General features: G+C 45.7%; 2 protein-coding genes across 9 annotated transcripts in view; one reads left to right on the top strand and one right to left on the bottom strand.

Moving 5' to 3' along the window:
• Positions 1–328: 328 nt before the first annotated feature.
• Uts2 (urotensin 2) lies at positions 329–7,025 on the top strand. Its single transcript, XM_038334139.1, has 4 exons — positions 329–460; positions 2,429–2,539; positions 3,865–3,908; positions 6,828–7,025. Exons 1-4 carry the CDS (start codon positions 358–360, stop codon positions 6,939–6,941), a joined length of 372 nt encoding a protein of 123 aa, XP_038190067.1. The 5' UTR covers positions 329–357; the 3' UTR covers positions 6,942–7,025.
• Per3 (period circadian regulator 3) overlaps positions 6,286–15,023 on the bottom strand; it is a 51,425-nt gene continuing 42,687 nt past the window's right edge. For 6 of the 8 annotated variants that reach the window (XM_038334130.2, XM_038334131.2, XM_038334134.2 and 3 more), the window contains 2 exons: positions 14,326–14,473; positions 9,616–12,080 (listed from right to left, as the gene is read on the bottom strand). In XM_038334130.2, coding sequence (XP_038190058.1) covers positions 11,997–12,080; positions 14,326–14,473 — 232 coding nt within the window. In that variant the 3' untranslated portion in view covers positions 9,616–11,996. Of the gene's footprint in view, positions 8,812–9,615; positions 12,182–14,325; positions 14,474–15,023 lie in introns of those variants that run through there. The other 2 variants (XM_038334133.2, XM_038334132.2) reach the window with 2 other exon arrangements.

Below are 15,023 nucleotides of genomic sequence, written 5' to 3'. Positions count from 1 at the left end.
ACTCATAAATCTCTGTCCTTCTGCCTTGGCCACATCATGTCTGCCCCTGTCTTTCACTTGTGATTTATGGCTGAGTTCCTTATGTTGCCAGATTTATAAACTTCGCAGGGCTTCCAGAATGCCCACTTTGTACACCAGTCCACAAGCCAGTAAATTTATTGTCTATGAATTGCTACTTTGAAAAATTACATCAATGCAAATTGATTGCCTTTTAGCCTCCCTAGCCAATAAATTCATTTTATTTTTTTGGAGGGGACATCTGAGGTCACAGGATGATAGATAAAACGGGCAATCCCTCAACAAGGAGAGTCGGAAGTTCTCCTGAGCAGAAGCCCGGCAGGACTTCTCTCCATCGTCATGGATAGACTGGCCTTCTGCTGCCTGCTCTTCGTGGGACTCCTGAACCCACTCCTGTCCCTTCCAGTCCCTGACACCGGGGAGAAGGCTCCTCAGCATCCAGGTGAGGCGACTGTGTTTATCAGTTCTAGGTGGCACTCAGGAGGAGGAAAGGGATTCCGGCTAAAAGGGCTCTTCTGTAAGCGTAGCGATGCTTTGAAGAGAGAACCAGGGGACTCTTACTGTGTGTCTTAGATCTAGCAATGGGTATGGTCTCTAAACACAGGCAGGTAGCATTGCTTATTTCATGTCACAAATGTAACTCAAACTTTCGTAGTGGTCAGCTTTTGTTTCTATAAATTGGACTGAGTTTAGAACATTACCTTCAATTTTGAGAGGACCGGTTGAGGGAAGGAGTGGTTTCTCTAGCTTCAGATTAATAGGGTCCTTAGTCTGTCATGAGAATTAGAGAGCGATAATCCGTGTTGTATGAAAAAAAATGACTTAAGCATAGTGGCTGCTGAAGCCGGGGACCTCATAGGCAGCCAAGCATGTTTATGTTTTCTTTTTGACTTAATGTTCTACTTAAGTCCAAGTTAAACTAAAAAAAAAAAAATTAGAAATTTTACCACAACCTCTTAATTTGGCATTAGGTTGTGTATTATATTCCATAAATATTTAACTGGATTTAATACTTAGTTTGGCTACTCAAAGCAATTTCCTTTATGCTCATTGTGTGTGCATGCATACACCATGGTGGTCAGAGGACTCAAAGGAGCTTGTTCTCTAGTATGTGGGAAGGCTTGGTGGTAACACCGTCCTCCATGGGGCCAGCTCGCTGCTTTTGGGTACTTTCAGACACTTTCTTAAGTGGTTTCTCTTCCAAGCCACTGCCGTTACACTTCCTCGTCTGCGCCGCTCTCCCGCCAGCATTCTCATCGTTTTTGAGCATCGCTCACATCTGCCAATCATCTGCTGGCGTCACTGAACCCACACTGGCACTTAGCCTGTTGGTCAAAACCAGGCAGGATCCAATTCTGCTGTCTTAAAAGGGCCGGCACACACCGCAAAAAGACATCAGGATGTTCAGGTGCTGACGGCGCTTCAAACGTGAGGGCAGCCTCTTGCTCACGTCCCAACAGGTGACAGTTTAGCGGTTTTTGCCAGAACGCTCCCTTGGGTTCGCCCCCCTCCGCAAATGCCCTGCAGCACAGACATTTGCCCATTATCAGAGTCTGAAGGTGACCGTTGGCTTTCCCAAGGAGTACCGTGAGTGCACCTGGCTGCCGTTAGAATGCTTTTTCGCTGTCTTCCCATCAAGGTTGCAGATGACGTCAGCCTGCAGCATCCAGTGTCATGTGTGGCTTTCCGGTCAGACTCCCAGAGCAGCTCAACATGCTGGCACCTGCCCAAGACATGTCCCAGTGCCAGCCTCTACTGGTCACATACATCTTGCACGCACTTAGCACACACAACCAGCACATTTGCCACACACCCTGTGCAGAAAGCACACACCTCATACTTGCTCTCACTCCTCACACCCATCTGCCACACGTGTTGCATGCACTTGCCCTCACCCCACACACCCCACACACGCCAAGGATACTTGCCATGCATCCCTTACATGTGTGTACCACGTTTCCTGCACTTATATACACGCTGGGTGTCAGTCACACCTCACATAGAAGTCACAATGCAGCATCTGAAGCCTCAGGTGAATCCCCGCTGCGAGGTGCAGTGGAGGTGCCACCCTCCTTTTCTGTCTCCCACTCATAGACCTCAGAAGGAAGGGGATAAATGGAGATGATGAGCCCAATCAGACTTCCTGAGCCAAACTGGTATTGGGGTCCCCTCCTGCAGGTGGTAGGGTGGCCACAATGGCAGGGATGGGTGGCCCACATGTTCCTCACTTTTGGACTCCCGCTGGCTTGTGTAGCACCTTTATTTCTGCTAAATGCCACTGAGACAGATCACCGATTCCTCACTTGGAGTTCCGGTATCCTCCTCCCCGTCCTGGTACTCACCAAAGACAGGGAACGGAGATGGCCATGTGAAGGCCAGGGTGGGCTACTTGTCTGTCTTTACCCCACAGTGCTTGAAGAAGATGCTCGGCTGGCTCTGGAAGAGCTGGAGAGGGTTGCCCTCCTGCAGACACTCCGACAGACAGTGGGCACAGAGGCAGGTGGAGGCCTCAGCGAAGCAGGTAAAGGCATTCTTGGGCTTGTGGGTGGATTCCATAGCTAGAATAGTTGCCTTCTATTCTAGCTATCAGAGGAAGCTCTACAAAGCTAACTATATGAAATTTCCTAAAACCCTTCTTAGTCATCCTCCATCATTTGTCCACTGTCCTCTGTCCACCCCTCCAGCTTCAGCAAGTGCCTGCAAGCCCAGGCTCCCCAGGATGGGCAGAACTCTTTTCATGTGGACTGTTTAAGTGCCACCGAGACCAACTGTAAATCTTTGTGTCCCACTTACTACCATCTTTACAAACAATTTAATCTCTCTGTATCTGTATCTGTACCCAGGAATGGTAAGGACAGTCTATACCAGGCACGAGGGTGCACACACACCTGTAATCTCAGCACTTAGGGGATGAGGCAGGATTGAAAGTTGGAGACAAGTCTAGGCCACATAATATGATATATATATATATATATATATATATATATATATATATATGTCCCAAACTAAATCAACAACAGCAAAAAAAAAAAAAAAAAAAGTTGACTTCTTGGGGTGACTTTGAAGAATCAATGCAAAAAAAAAAAAAAGCAAGTAAAATGCTTAGCAGGCCAGAGTGATGAGTAAGGCCAGACATGGTGACTCACACTTGTGAGCCCATGAGTCTGCAGACAGCCTAAGACCCCATTCAACAAACGCGGCCTGATGGAAACGATGACTGATTCGACCGTTTTCTTCACACGCCGATCCAGTGCTCAGAACGCCTGGGCACAATACGGAGCGTCTTTAAGGAGACACTCTGACAGGCAGGCCAACTGTGTTTCTGACAAACTAGGAATGGATAATGAGAAAAACAAAGTGCTGAGGTCAGAATCCTTGCCTGCGTTCAAGTTCACATTGCCTCAGCATGGACAGGACTGGAAACTACACATAATTTAGAGATGTTTTATTTTTTCTTCTTTCCATGTGTGGTGTGCATGTATTGTGTGGGCCCATGTGAGGGTAGTGGGGGGCAGAGCTGGGTGTTTTCCCTAGCTCTTCTGTGTTAGCTAGCCAGTCTGTCTCAAGGACCCTGTCTTTACCTCCCAGTGTTTAAGGGATTAAGGCAGCCTCCATGCTCACCCAGCTGTTCTATGGGTTCTGGGGACCTGAACTCTGGTCCTCAAGCCTGTGCACCTAGTGCACTATGGGTCACCTCCCCAGCCCTGGAATCTTAGATTCTGTAGGTTTTAAAATAAGCATGACTGTTGAGTGTGGTGGCAAACGCCACAGGTGGGTCTCTGTGAGGCCAGCTTGTCTGCGCAGTGCGTATTTGCTTTAAAAAGAGAAACTCAAACTGTTTTCCAGATCCCAATGATGATACTCCCACCCCAAGGGGAAGCTTGAGAAAGGTAAGAAACTCTGGTTTTTGAGGAAGAAAGGCTTAAGTTCTCATAACCAATTTTACAGAATCCTTAATTCATGACCTAAGAGTGTTCTTGGTAGAAATCACATCTTAAAGTGATCGGCCCAGTGTTCCTCCAAAATGTTATTTTTCTAAACTGTTTCATAGACTATATGACTTTAACACGGACTTAACAAGTACCTGTTCCAGGTGAATGACAGTGGCATGTAAGGAAAAGGAGCAGCAGGTAAGGCCCCTGATGCATTTGCCATCCACTGCCATGCCACGTGGCCCCAGCAGCAGCATAACTAGGATAGCACCTACTAGTCAAACGTCAATTTAGGAGACCTGCAGGGACCGATAAGCCATCAGTGTGGGGCACCACAGGCACCATGGGAAGGGAATGGAATGAGGATGTGGTGCAAAGGCTGGGGCGTGGTGAGTGACAGGGCACACACAGATGGTGTGGAGTGAGTGGGGACCGCTGTGTGCTCTCCAAGGGGTCTCTCCAGGGACCCTGCCTTCTGCTCTGACAGTCAGTGTTTATGACTATGTAAATGTCTCCCGAGAAATCATGACATCAGCATTCATGGACCTGGACCAGAGACACCTCTACTGTTGTAATAGCCAACAGCGTTCTGGCAGCAACCACCCTGACATGAGATCCCAGAGACAGTGAGCAGCACCTGAAGCCCCTAGGGGACAGGCACAGCTTCTGTGACCATTAGCGAAGTCTTCACTCAGATGTTTGCGTGCTTCTAAACAGAAGCCAGTCCAGTTAGGGTTACTATTGCTGTGATCAAACTCCACGACCAAAGAAGCAACCTGGGGAGGAACTGGTTGATTTGGCTCACACTTTCACAGCACTGTTCACCACTGAAGGAAGTTAGGGCAGGAACTCACACAGGGCAGGAGCCTGGAGGCAGGAGGTGATGCAGAGGTCATGGAGGGGAGCTGCTTGCTGGTTTGAACTCATGTCTTGCTCAGCCTGTTCTCTTATAGAACCCAGGACTACCAGCCCAGGGCTGGCATCACCCATAATGGGCTGGGTCCTTCCCCACCAATCGCTAATTAAGAAAATGCCCCACAGGCTGTCTACAGCTAGAGCTTATGGAGGCATCTTCTCAATTGAGGCTCCCTCCTAACTGATGGCTCTAGCTTGTGTCAAGCTGACATGAAACAATCTAGTACAAGGATTATTCCTAAGGCCTAAAACCATATATGTAGGGTGTGCCCACTTTATTCTAGAATAAAAAGAAAACTATGGCATGGCTCAACCTTTAAAACAAGCCAGTTTTAACAGGTAAGATCTATGTGACAATGAAGGTTAAGAATCCAGAACTAATTACCGACAGAAGCCAACACAGAATGGTCACTGAGTATTGGCAGAGGCTGCTCATTTGCTTCCCAGCCATCCAGACTGGAAATAATCATGCAGAGACTGTATTAATTAAATGATTGTTTAGCCTATTAGCTCTACTGGCTAACTCTTACATCTTAAATTAACCCATATCTATTAATCTGTGTATCACCATGTGGCTATGGCTTACCCGTGTCTGTCTGCTCCAGTGTCTACATGGTGTCTCCCTGACTCCGCCTTCTTTCTCCCAGCAGTCAATTTAGTTTTCCTGCCTAACTCTACTCTGCCCTATCATAGGCCAAAGCAGCTTCTTTATTCATTAACCAATAAAAGCAACACATATACAGAAGGACTTCTCACATTATCCCCCCCCCTTTTGTCTAAATAAAAAGGAAGGTTTTAACTTTTAACATAGTAAAATTACATTTAACACAATAGGTATCAAGCAAGAATTAGTTACAATATTTGTATCTACTTTATTTTTTATCGTAACTAAAGAAAGCTATAACTATATGGTCTTCAACTCCATTAAAGACTCCAGAAGGATATAATACTACCTAAGTAAACAGGAAATGCATTGTAAGCAAGTTCCAAAACTCTAGAATTGACAGAGACCTCTTACTGCCTGGACAGTCACCCAGAGTTCTTATGTATCATTGGAGCATCCATCTTTAGCCTACTGAAGCCATCTTCAGACTTTTCCATGAAGCAGGAAATTTCAAAAACAGTTCTGCAGAGAAACCCTGTCTCAAAAAACCAAAAAAAAAAAAAAAAAAAAAAGGAAAAAAAAAAACAGTTCTGCCTATATTGGCAGTTTGTTAGTCACTTTCTTCTGTGTCCTGCAGAATGTCTGGCAGATTCTTTCACAAAGCAGGAACCCCAAAGGACGGTCTCACCTTCTTTAAGCAGCTTCAGCAGTCATTTTTCTGTGGGTCCTGCATGTCCAGTTCATACAGCATACCATCAAGCAGACCAGGCAAGAGCAGTTTCTTGCCCAAATGGCTGATAAACTCCATAAGGAGCCTCTTTGATACCCGTTATCCTCTTAAAGTAGACTGGTGCTGTCAGGAGCAGATGTGTCTCATTGTCATGAAAAATCTTTAGTTCTTAAAACATTTTAAATTCCATATTCCATAGGTCTTTAAAAGGTTTGATGAGATTCTCTATATAACTGAAATATATCTCTATATATCTAGAAAACCTGACTACGAGCTTGACTATTATAGATGATTATCTATTAACCTGTATTTCTTAATTATACACTACATTTTAAATGAGCTACACAAACACAGTACCTTGATTAAGAGGAGCAATATACATATAACAAAATTGACTTTAAATTTGTATCAATAAATCAAGATCCATACCAATGCAAATCTCTGTAACTGAGAGGATAGGGGAACTCTAGCAACCACAAGGTTAAGAAGAAAGAGAGAAAGAGAGAGAAAGAGAAAGAGAGAGAGAGAGAGAGAGAGAGAGAGAGAGAGAGAGAGAGAGAGAGAGAGAGAGAGACGCTCCGAGGAGCCCCCATGAGGGTTACTTATTGTTCTGGACTTTGGGTTTCAGGCTTTCTCTGGACAAGATTCTAACACTGTACTGAGTCGTCTTTTGGCAAGAACCAGGAAACAACATAAACAACACGGGACTGTCTCGGAGTGCTTCTGGAAATACTGCATTTGAAGAGATAGGAACATCAAATATCTCATCAGAATCACCACTTTAGAAAACTAAAAAAGGAAGATGCCTGAAGACAAATCAGGCTAACTACCCCATTTCTTCATTATTATGAGAAATAAATCCTCTGTGTTTCACAAGTATCACACGTGGTCAAGTGTACTTAAATAAACATCCTGAAAATCTATAACCTGTCTTTCTCCCCATTATCCTTAGTATTTCCTGGAAATCTACAAGTTAGGCTGGAGGTGTAGCTCAGTGGCAGAGAGCTTACCTAACATGAGCTCTCTGTTCCATCCTGGGCACTGCAAAAATGTCTAAGTAAAGCAATAAACTCTCCTACATGAGTACAATGCATTTTGGTTGTATACAACCTTTCCTCTCCACCTCCAACTCCAGCAGTGCCCCTCTCCCTTACTTCTAAAATGCAACGCGTCTCTTATTTGGCCTGGGGGGTGTGGCTCACTGGTAGAGCTCTTACCTAGCAGGTGTGAGGCCTTGGGTTTTACTACAAATGCAAAACACAAAGCACCACTCGACTCAGAAAAACTGAAGCCAATAGACCAGTTATTAGCAAAGCAATAAATGAAGTCAGGTGATGGTGGCGCATGCCTTTAATCCCAGTACTCAGGAGGCAGAAGCAGGCAGATCTCTGTGAGTTTGAGGCCAGCCTGATCTTCAGCGTGAGTTCTAAGACAGGCTCCAAAGCTACAGAGAAACCCTGCCTGGCGGGGGGGGGGGGGGGAAGAAAAGCAGAAGCACACAGCACGGAGTAAGAAGAAAAAGGCACCAAGATTTATCCCAAAGTGTCTCAAGTCATAAATGATTTAAAAATACATTACTTTGTTAGGACATCTTCTTCTCAACCCTTAAAAATGAATATATGAATATGTAAGTAGCTACTTTTTGTTTTTTTAAGACAGGTTTTTGGTGTGTAACAGCTCTAACTGTCCTGGAACTAGCTTTTGTAGACCAGTCTGGCCTCGAACTCACAACTGGCTTTTTGGGGGGAAGTGGGGGGGGGGGAGACAGGGTCTCATGTATCCTAGACTGGCACTGAACTCAGTATATAGCCAGCAGTGACCTTGAACTCCTGATTCTCCTGCCCCACGTCCTGAGTGTTAGGCATGCAAGCGAATGTCATCACATCCACTGTCTGTAGTGCTGAGGATGGGATCTGGGGTTCCATGCTCATGAACCAAGCACTCTGCCACGTCTCAGGAAGGCAGTACCTTAGCTTGAAAAGCTCAAGCTCTAACACAAAGGCACCTAGAGTGGGGCCTGGGGGATGGTCTGAACTGTTTCCAGTGGGGAAGTCTGTGTGCTGATTCTCACTTTTAGTAGGTCGCAGTACTGAGCACTTGAAAACTTCCCTGCTCTCAACCTCTGTGAGTTAAGGTCATGGCTGACTCACACTAAGTATTGAAACTCACTTCCACTTCAGCTATTAAAGGCAAAACACCCTGCATTCTTAGAGGAGATGCAGGGACTAGGGCTGTGCAATGGAATCAGTAGGTTATTAATCTTTAAGACCCACATATGTGTAAACACACTAGCATTCCATGTATGATTGTGGCAGTCTGGAGATGACCAGACACTTTTTCTGGGTACCACTGGCCCTGTGACCCTGACCACAGAAGCACAGGTCGGAAACACCAAGCTTCCCAAAGAAGCGAACTTCCCTGCACAAGACCAGCCATTCCACCAAGACATGTAGATGAGCTTCAGATCTGCCACCATGGGACACTATGTGACCTGTACTCACCTCTGTCAGCAAACATCACCAATGCCTTCAAACACAGCTCTGACAAAGCTTTCCTAATCTAGACATCAGCCACAGCTCGGTAGGGAAAGCAGGCATGTAGACTCAAGAATTCTGAAATAAAGAATGAGAATTATGGTTCTTCAATCTAAGTATCAAACTAGTTCTAGCTCCCTACTGGTGACCCCCAAAAGCCTAAATGTTTTCTAGTGTACTAATATAATCTAGAAGTCATCAGGAGGTGCAGTGACTTGGGGTGACTTTCATGATGGATCCCTAAGCTCATCCCTCAGCAGCCTAGCCTGCACAGTGAGAACAGCCACCATAGGCTGCCATGAAGGGAAGAGGGGGCGGTCTCTACAGGGCATTTACACAGGCCAGCCGGGGCAGAGGCTGTAAACACTGGCTATGTTTGTCTTGCTGTTGTCGTCAGTGGAAGGAACAAATGACTGGAAAGGCATGAGATCTAAGGCCTTGCTAGCTCCGGGGTCTGGCTCCATATTTTGATTTCTAGATTTTGCTGCTTTAAGTAACATTCAGACTGTAAAGTACAAGCTCACCCTTACAGAAGCTTCAGAAATAATTTTGATAGTTTTACTAAACTGGCATAAATGAATGGCATTATACATGTGTGTATATATATATATATATATATATATATATATATATATATATATATACAGACATCCAGGACCCAGTGGAGTCTTCTCAGGGCTCAGATGAGGATGAGACACACTGGGAAGGGTCTTTCTTCTAGAGGGGACTGGAGACAAACTGACGCGCAAACACCCGTGAGAGTGTGATGCTGAGCTTGCGGGGTGTGTTTGTGGGGGGGGGCCTCAGGGGATCGCAGGGAGCAGCTCTGGCTGACACCACGCATGTTCAGGGCTTGCTGATACAATGAAGAACATTCTCCACTTTTATGCATACACTGTTTATTGTTTTTACTCAAAAAAGATAACCAATGGAAAGATTAATAACCATTAAAGTACAAGCAAATTCACAATAATTATAAACAAACTGCCAATTTGATTAAAATTACCACCTTGTGAATTATAATGATGTTTCATTTAATCCATTCACACAACATCTTGTTTTCTTAAATTTGAACCTATAACCCAAGAAAAGAAAGCTTTGGGGGGAAAGAGTTATGTAAACATTGAAGTCTACAATACATACTTTTGTTACCAACTCTATAGTTATTAATACTATAAAAGTCAGTAAGCTTGAACAACAGTTTCCACTGGGTATGGCCCGTATGGGGGCCAGCAAGCTCTGCTGGACCCGCCCCAGCAGCAGGGATTCTGAGTGCACTGACAGCAATGCTAGCAGAGGGGAGACTTGGTTAAGGGCTTTCCGGACTACAAGCACCAGTTTCAAATCAAGCCTGGATAATACATACATACTCCGTAAGAGGTGACTAAGGCAAAGAAATAAGGAGCTGTAGATGAAACAAGTACCCAGAACCAACAGGAAAGGGCCCATCCTACAAGAGAACATCAGGTCTGATGTACGTGTGCATGGATGCAGAATGGTCCCGGTAGCTCTAAATACCACAACCCTTCACTGGAGAAGGCCAGCATGAGCAACACAGGCTCTGACATTCCCATCTACTGGGATGGAGTAGACTATGAGAAGTCTCAATCCACAAGCAGGAACCTTTGTGTGGAACTATGCAATACCAGAAAATTCTAAGAATGTCATAGGCAGCACTTGAGAATGTTTTTGACACCTTCTGATAGGACTGCCATCCTGAAAAGCCATTATTTTATAAAAGAAGTCTAAGCCACAGAGTTGGAGCACTGGGCCAGCAGTCGTCATGACCTTCTGATCAGAACAACAGGACATTTATCAACAGCTAAAAACTGTCAGAGAAAATAGTGTTTTCCTGAAACAAAGCAAAGCAACAAAACAGAAAACTATGTTAGATTGCTGGAAGTACTGAGCATGAGAGGAGACTGCAGACTGCCTTTCCTGCCAGCTCCTTCCTCTGAGCTGCACGGGGTGGATTCCAGTCACTGGAAGCTGAAGAAGGAATCTTGGGCGTCTCTAGTCTAGAGCACCGGACAGTGAGTGGACGAACAGGTAAATAGTCACGCTTACTCCCGAGATGGAGCTGCAGTCCTGAAGGCTGGGGCCACCGAGTTCCCCTAAGTGTAGTTTCTCACTCTGCAGGCCCCAAACATTTACCCTGTTCAAGGGCAAACAAAAGGCAATGACAATCTGACCTCTGATCGGCATGAAGGCCTCTTTGTGTAAATTCAGCAAAAAAAAAAAAGTTAACTGTTAGACTGAGCATTTAAGCACATACATCTCCAGAATAACAATAACACGATTTTAAAAACTTTTCACATTTATTTTATAATAAAAAAAAACTTTAAAAAACACGATTGGCTGAGTAAGCAGCTCTTTTAACATGCAAGGTTTGATTTCAACTCTCCAGAGTAAGCCCTGTTCAAGCTGTCAGACCTTATGGAAGGAGTTTCCACGAGAGGCCCACATCAACAGGAAGTGCATGGACAAGAATGGGGTCAAACAACCAAATCCATGACTCCCACACTTCCTAGAGAACAATGCACTCTAATGTTCTGTGAGAAAGATGGAATGTTTTATCATAACCATGAAGGGAAGCACCATGCTGTACAAAGCCTAGATCAATATGTTAAATTCATGGAAAACATCATGTGAACTACACAGCCTACAGACAGAATTCAAGTATTCTAATGGGAAAATGCTTTTGCAGCAACAGAACAAAACAAACAGGACTAAGGCTTGGAACTTATTCAGAGGGACTTCTGAAATCAAATCTTCTCAGACACATACCTCCTCAGAGGCAATCTGGTGCCTTCAGAAGACCACTAGGTCAGAGATTGGGAAAATATCACTTATTCAAGACCGAGAAGGGAGGGCTGGGATACAGGTCAGCAGTGGAGAGCGCCAGACTAGCGTGTGCAAGGAGTCCCTGTGTTTGACCCGCAGTGCTACCCAAAACAAAACAAAAGCAAGAGGAAAATCTTAATGTTGATGACTTTGTCATTTAAGAGTTTAGTGAAGCCGGGCGGTGGTGGCGCACGCCTTTAATCCCAGCACTCGGGAGGCAGAGGCAGGCGGATCTCTGTGAGTTCGAGACCAGCCTGGTCTACAAGAGCTAGTTCCAGGACAGGCTCTAAAGCTGCAGAGAAATACTGTCTCGAAAAACAAAAACAAACAAACAAAAAAAAGAGTTTAGTGAAGTAACACAGATGTCTCTGAGTCCCACATGACCTGGAGAAAGTGTGAACAGACATCCTCACAGTTGCTCAGCTGGTGTCTTCTGCTGCCTGCTGTTCATGGGCCTCTCCAGTGTCACCAACTGAGTCTCTGTCTTCACAGGTGACACAACTCTCCAAAAGAGAACAGAGGAAAACGTGTTATGTGGTGCTGATGTCATCTAAAGAAGATGTACTGGTTGGCTTCTGTCACCTTGACACACACCTAGACATATCTGGGAAGAGAGAATCTCAACTGAGAAAGTATCTCTATCAGACTGCCCTGTAGGCAAGTCTGTAGTGCACTCTTTGGATTAATGATTGATGTGAGAGGGTCCAGTGACTGTGGGTGGTACCACCTCTGGGCAGGTGGTCCTGGGTGCTATAAGAAGCAGACTGGGCAAGTCATGGGGAGCAACCCAGCAAGCAGCACTCCTCCATAGCCTCTGCATCAGCTCCTGCCTTCAGTTCCTGCCCTGACTTCCTTTTGTAGACTGTATCATCTGTGAGGTGAAATAAAGCCTTTCCTCCTGAGTTGTTTTTGGTTATGGTGTGTCTATCACAACAACAGAAATCTAACCAGCATAGAAGGCAGAGAAAGGAAATACACAAACAAGATGAAAGCATCCACGAAGTGGAGGACACCTACAAGAAAACAAACAGGAAATTCTGTACCTGAAAAAGACAAAACAAAACAAAACAAAACAAAAACACCTTGCTGGAGGAATTCCAAGTGAAATTTGGGGGAAATGAGAACAGACATCTTTAAGATAAGACCATCATCTGTGAGGAAGAAGAGGCTGGGGCCGAGTGAGCAGCACTTACAGCTTCTGTTGTCCCAGAGGAACCAGAGGGAGGGAAAGGACGGGAAAGGATGTCCTGGCAAACATAAAGGCTGAAAATCTACCAAACTTAGCGAAGCCCTGAATACAAGCAGCTCAATGGCCTCCAAGTGGGATAAGCTCAGAGGTCCACACCCAGACACATTATAACCAAACCGCAGAACCACAGAGGGAGAGGATGCTTTACACACAAGGGGTTCTTAGCAAGATTAGCAGCAGATGCCTCAGCAGAAACCTTGGAGAGCAGCAGGCAGGAGGCTGACACAGCCAAAGTGCTCAACAACTAAGATTCCTTCAACCAAGAATCCTTTATCTAGCAAAGCTCCATAGAAAGTAAGGGAGAAACAAAGGCTGGGGAGGGGTATGACCTCACCATACCTGTAGTGTAAGAAATGCTGAAGGGGGAGGCCAGAGACGGCTCAGTGGGTAAGAGCACTGGCTGCTGCTGCAGAGTAGTTTGGTTTGATCCCCAGCACACAGGGCAGCTCACAACCACCTCTAACTTCAGTTCCAGAGGCGCTGGTGCCCTCTTCTGCCCTCTGAGGGCACCAAGCACGTATGTGAGTGCACAGACATATGCAGGCAAAACACCCATACACATAAAACACAACAACTGAAAAAAAAAGAAAGGAAGTGACAAGGGAGACCACAGAAATGAATCAGAAGGACGGTAACTCAAGCCGTATGATGCTGCAACCCTGGCTTGCCCGTCTATTATATAATGTAAGAGATTAATGCATAAAATGACTGGAGTTCGTGTTTTGGGGCTGTGGAGCTCCGGAGGAGCAGAGCTCCTGCAGGGTGAGATAATTCCCTCCAGTGTGGGCCTTTCTTATATTTGGAAGTTAAATTGTCACACAGAGATTGTATTTGAACCATGCATCTCTGAGAGCTTCCCTCAGCTGGTCATGTCAGGGTAGTGTCTTTACCCCCTCAACTTTCTAACTTGTGGAAGACAACTATGTCATCATAGTAGTGGCATGCTGTCTAACAGCCTAAGGAAAGAGCTGTGCCTACTCACGAGAGAGTGAAGGGGCCTGTGACACTCCCTCACAGAAAAAACGGGATAGAGAGTCATGAGACCCTCACTTTAGACCTCAGCCTTTCCTCCCAGTCCTATGCAATTTCACCTCAGGTGTCCTATGCTCTAGGGAGGTGACCAGAGTCTACAGAGTGCAGAATGTACTGACTGGGTGGTGTGGGAGGCTGCTGACAGGGGTGGAGGAGACCACCTGTGGAGCTATGCTAAGAGGTTACCATTCACACTAGGAGGAGATGGTTTTGGGTCATCCACGCTCTGTTTGTAAGCTCAGTCAACTCACTGGTGTCTGGGTGCCTTGGCTTTAACAGTACTTTGCCCTGTGACTGTGCCCTTCCTGAGGTGAAGAGAAGGAACTTCACCAACAGTGTTAGGAAGACCACTTCTCAAAACCTAGAACACACTGCACTAGCTATTTCACACGCACACTGCTGTTAGAATACAAAGGTGACTGTGACCTGGCACAGAACAGCCACTGTATGAGCAATTACATGCTTACCTGGAGGTGTCCTTCAGGGGCAGTCTGGCTGTGGATCCAGGAGCACACCTTGGCCAGTTCCTCCTTCTGTGCAGGAGAGAACTGGGGCTGCTGCTGCTCCATGCTGCTGAGCTTTGCCAGGTCTCCCCTTAGCACCTCTTCTCTTCTCCTAAACACAGCAAAGGCCTCTGAGAACACCTTCCCTCCCACTGCTGCACTTAGCTGTTGACTGTGACATAACCGAACTGTCTGCTTCTTGGTGGGAAACCCAGTGTGATGTTTGAGCAAAGCATATCAAGAAATGCATTTCCTTCCGCCTCCTCTGCCAGGGGCACGGGTGAATAGCCTGTCTGTTCTGTGGGGTCTGCGCATGTGGAGCTGCAGTCCTTCTCCAAGTCATTTGCTGCTTGACTTTAAATGAACAAATTTATAAACACATTTTTCTATGACTGTGTATAAGACATTTAAAAATCATATTAGAAACAATCAAACAAACAAAACAGCCAGTGAAATATCTGAGAAAGAGAGGGCCCTTTTGGCCAAGAGTGACGACTGCTGCTGTCCTCTGACGTCTACATACACACCACAGCATAGAGGGTACCTCCCTGCTCACCAAGCCTTGTGGACTGAGTCTCATCCCTGGGACATACACGTTAGACAGAGGTCAGGCTTCCACATGTGTGTCATGGCACACTCACAGATGTACACAGAACAATATT

The sequence above is a fragment of the Arvicola amphibius genome, chromosome 6 (genome assembly GCF_903992535.2).
Source record: "Arvicola amphibius chromosome 6, mArvAmp1.2, whole genome shotgun sequence".
Classification (NCBI taxonomy): Eukaryota; Metazoa; Chordata; class Mammalia; order Rodentia; family Cricetidae; genus Arvicola; species Arvicola amphibius.
Note: the sequence above shows the minus strand (reverse complement) of the source record. Positions and strands in the feature narration are given on the sequence as shown.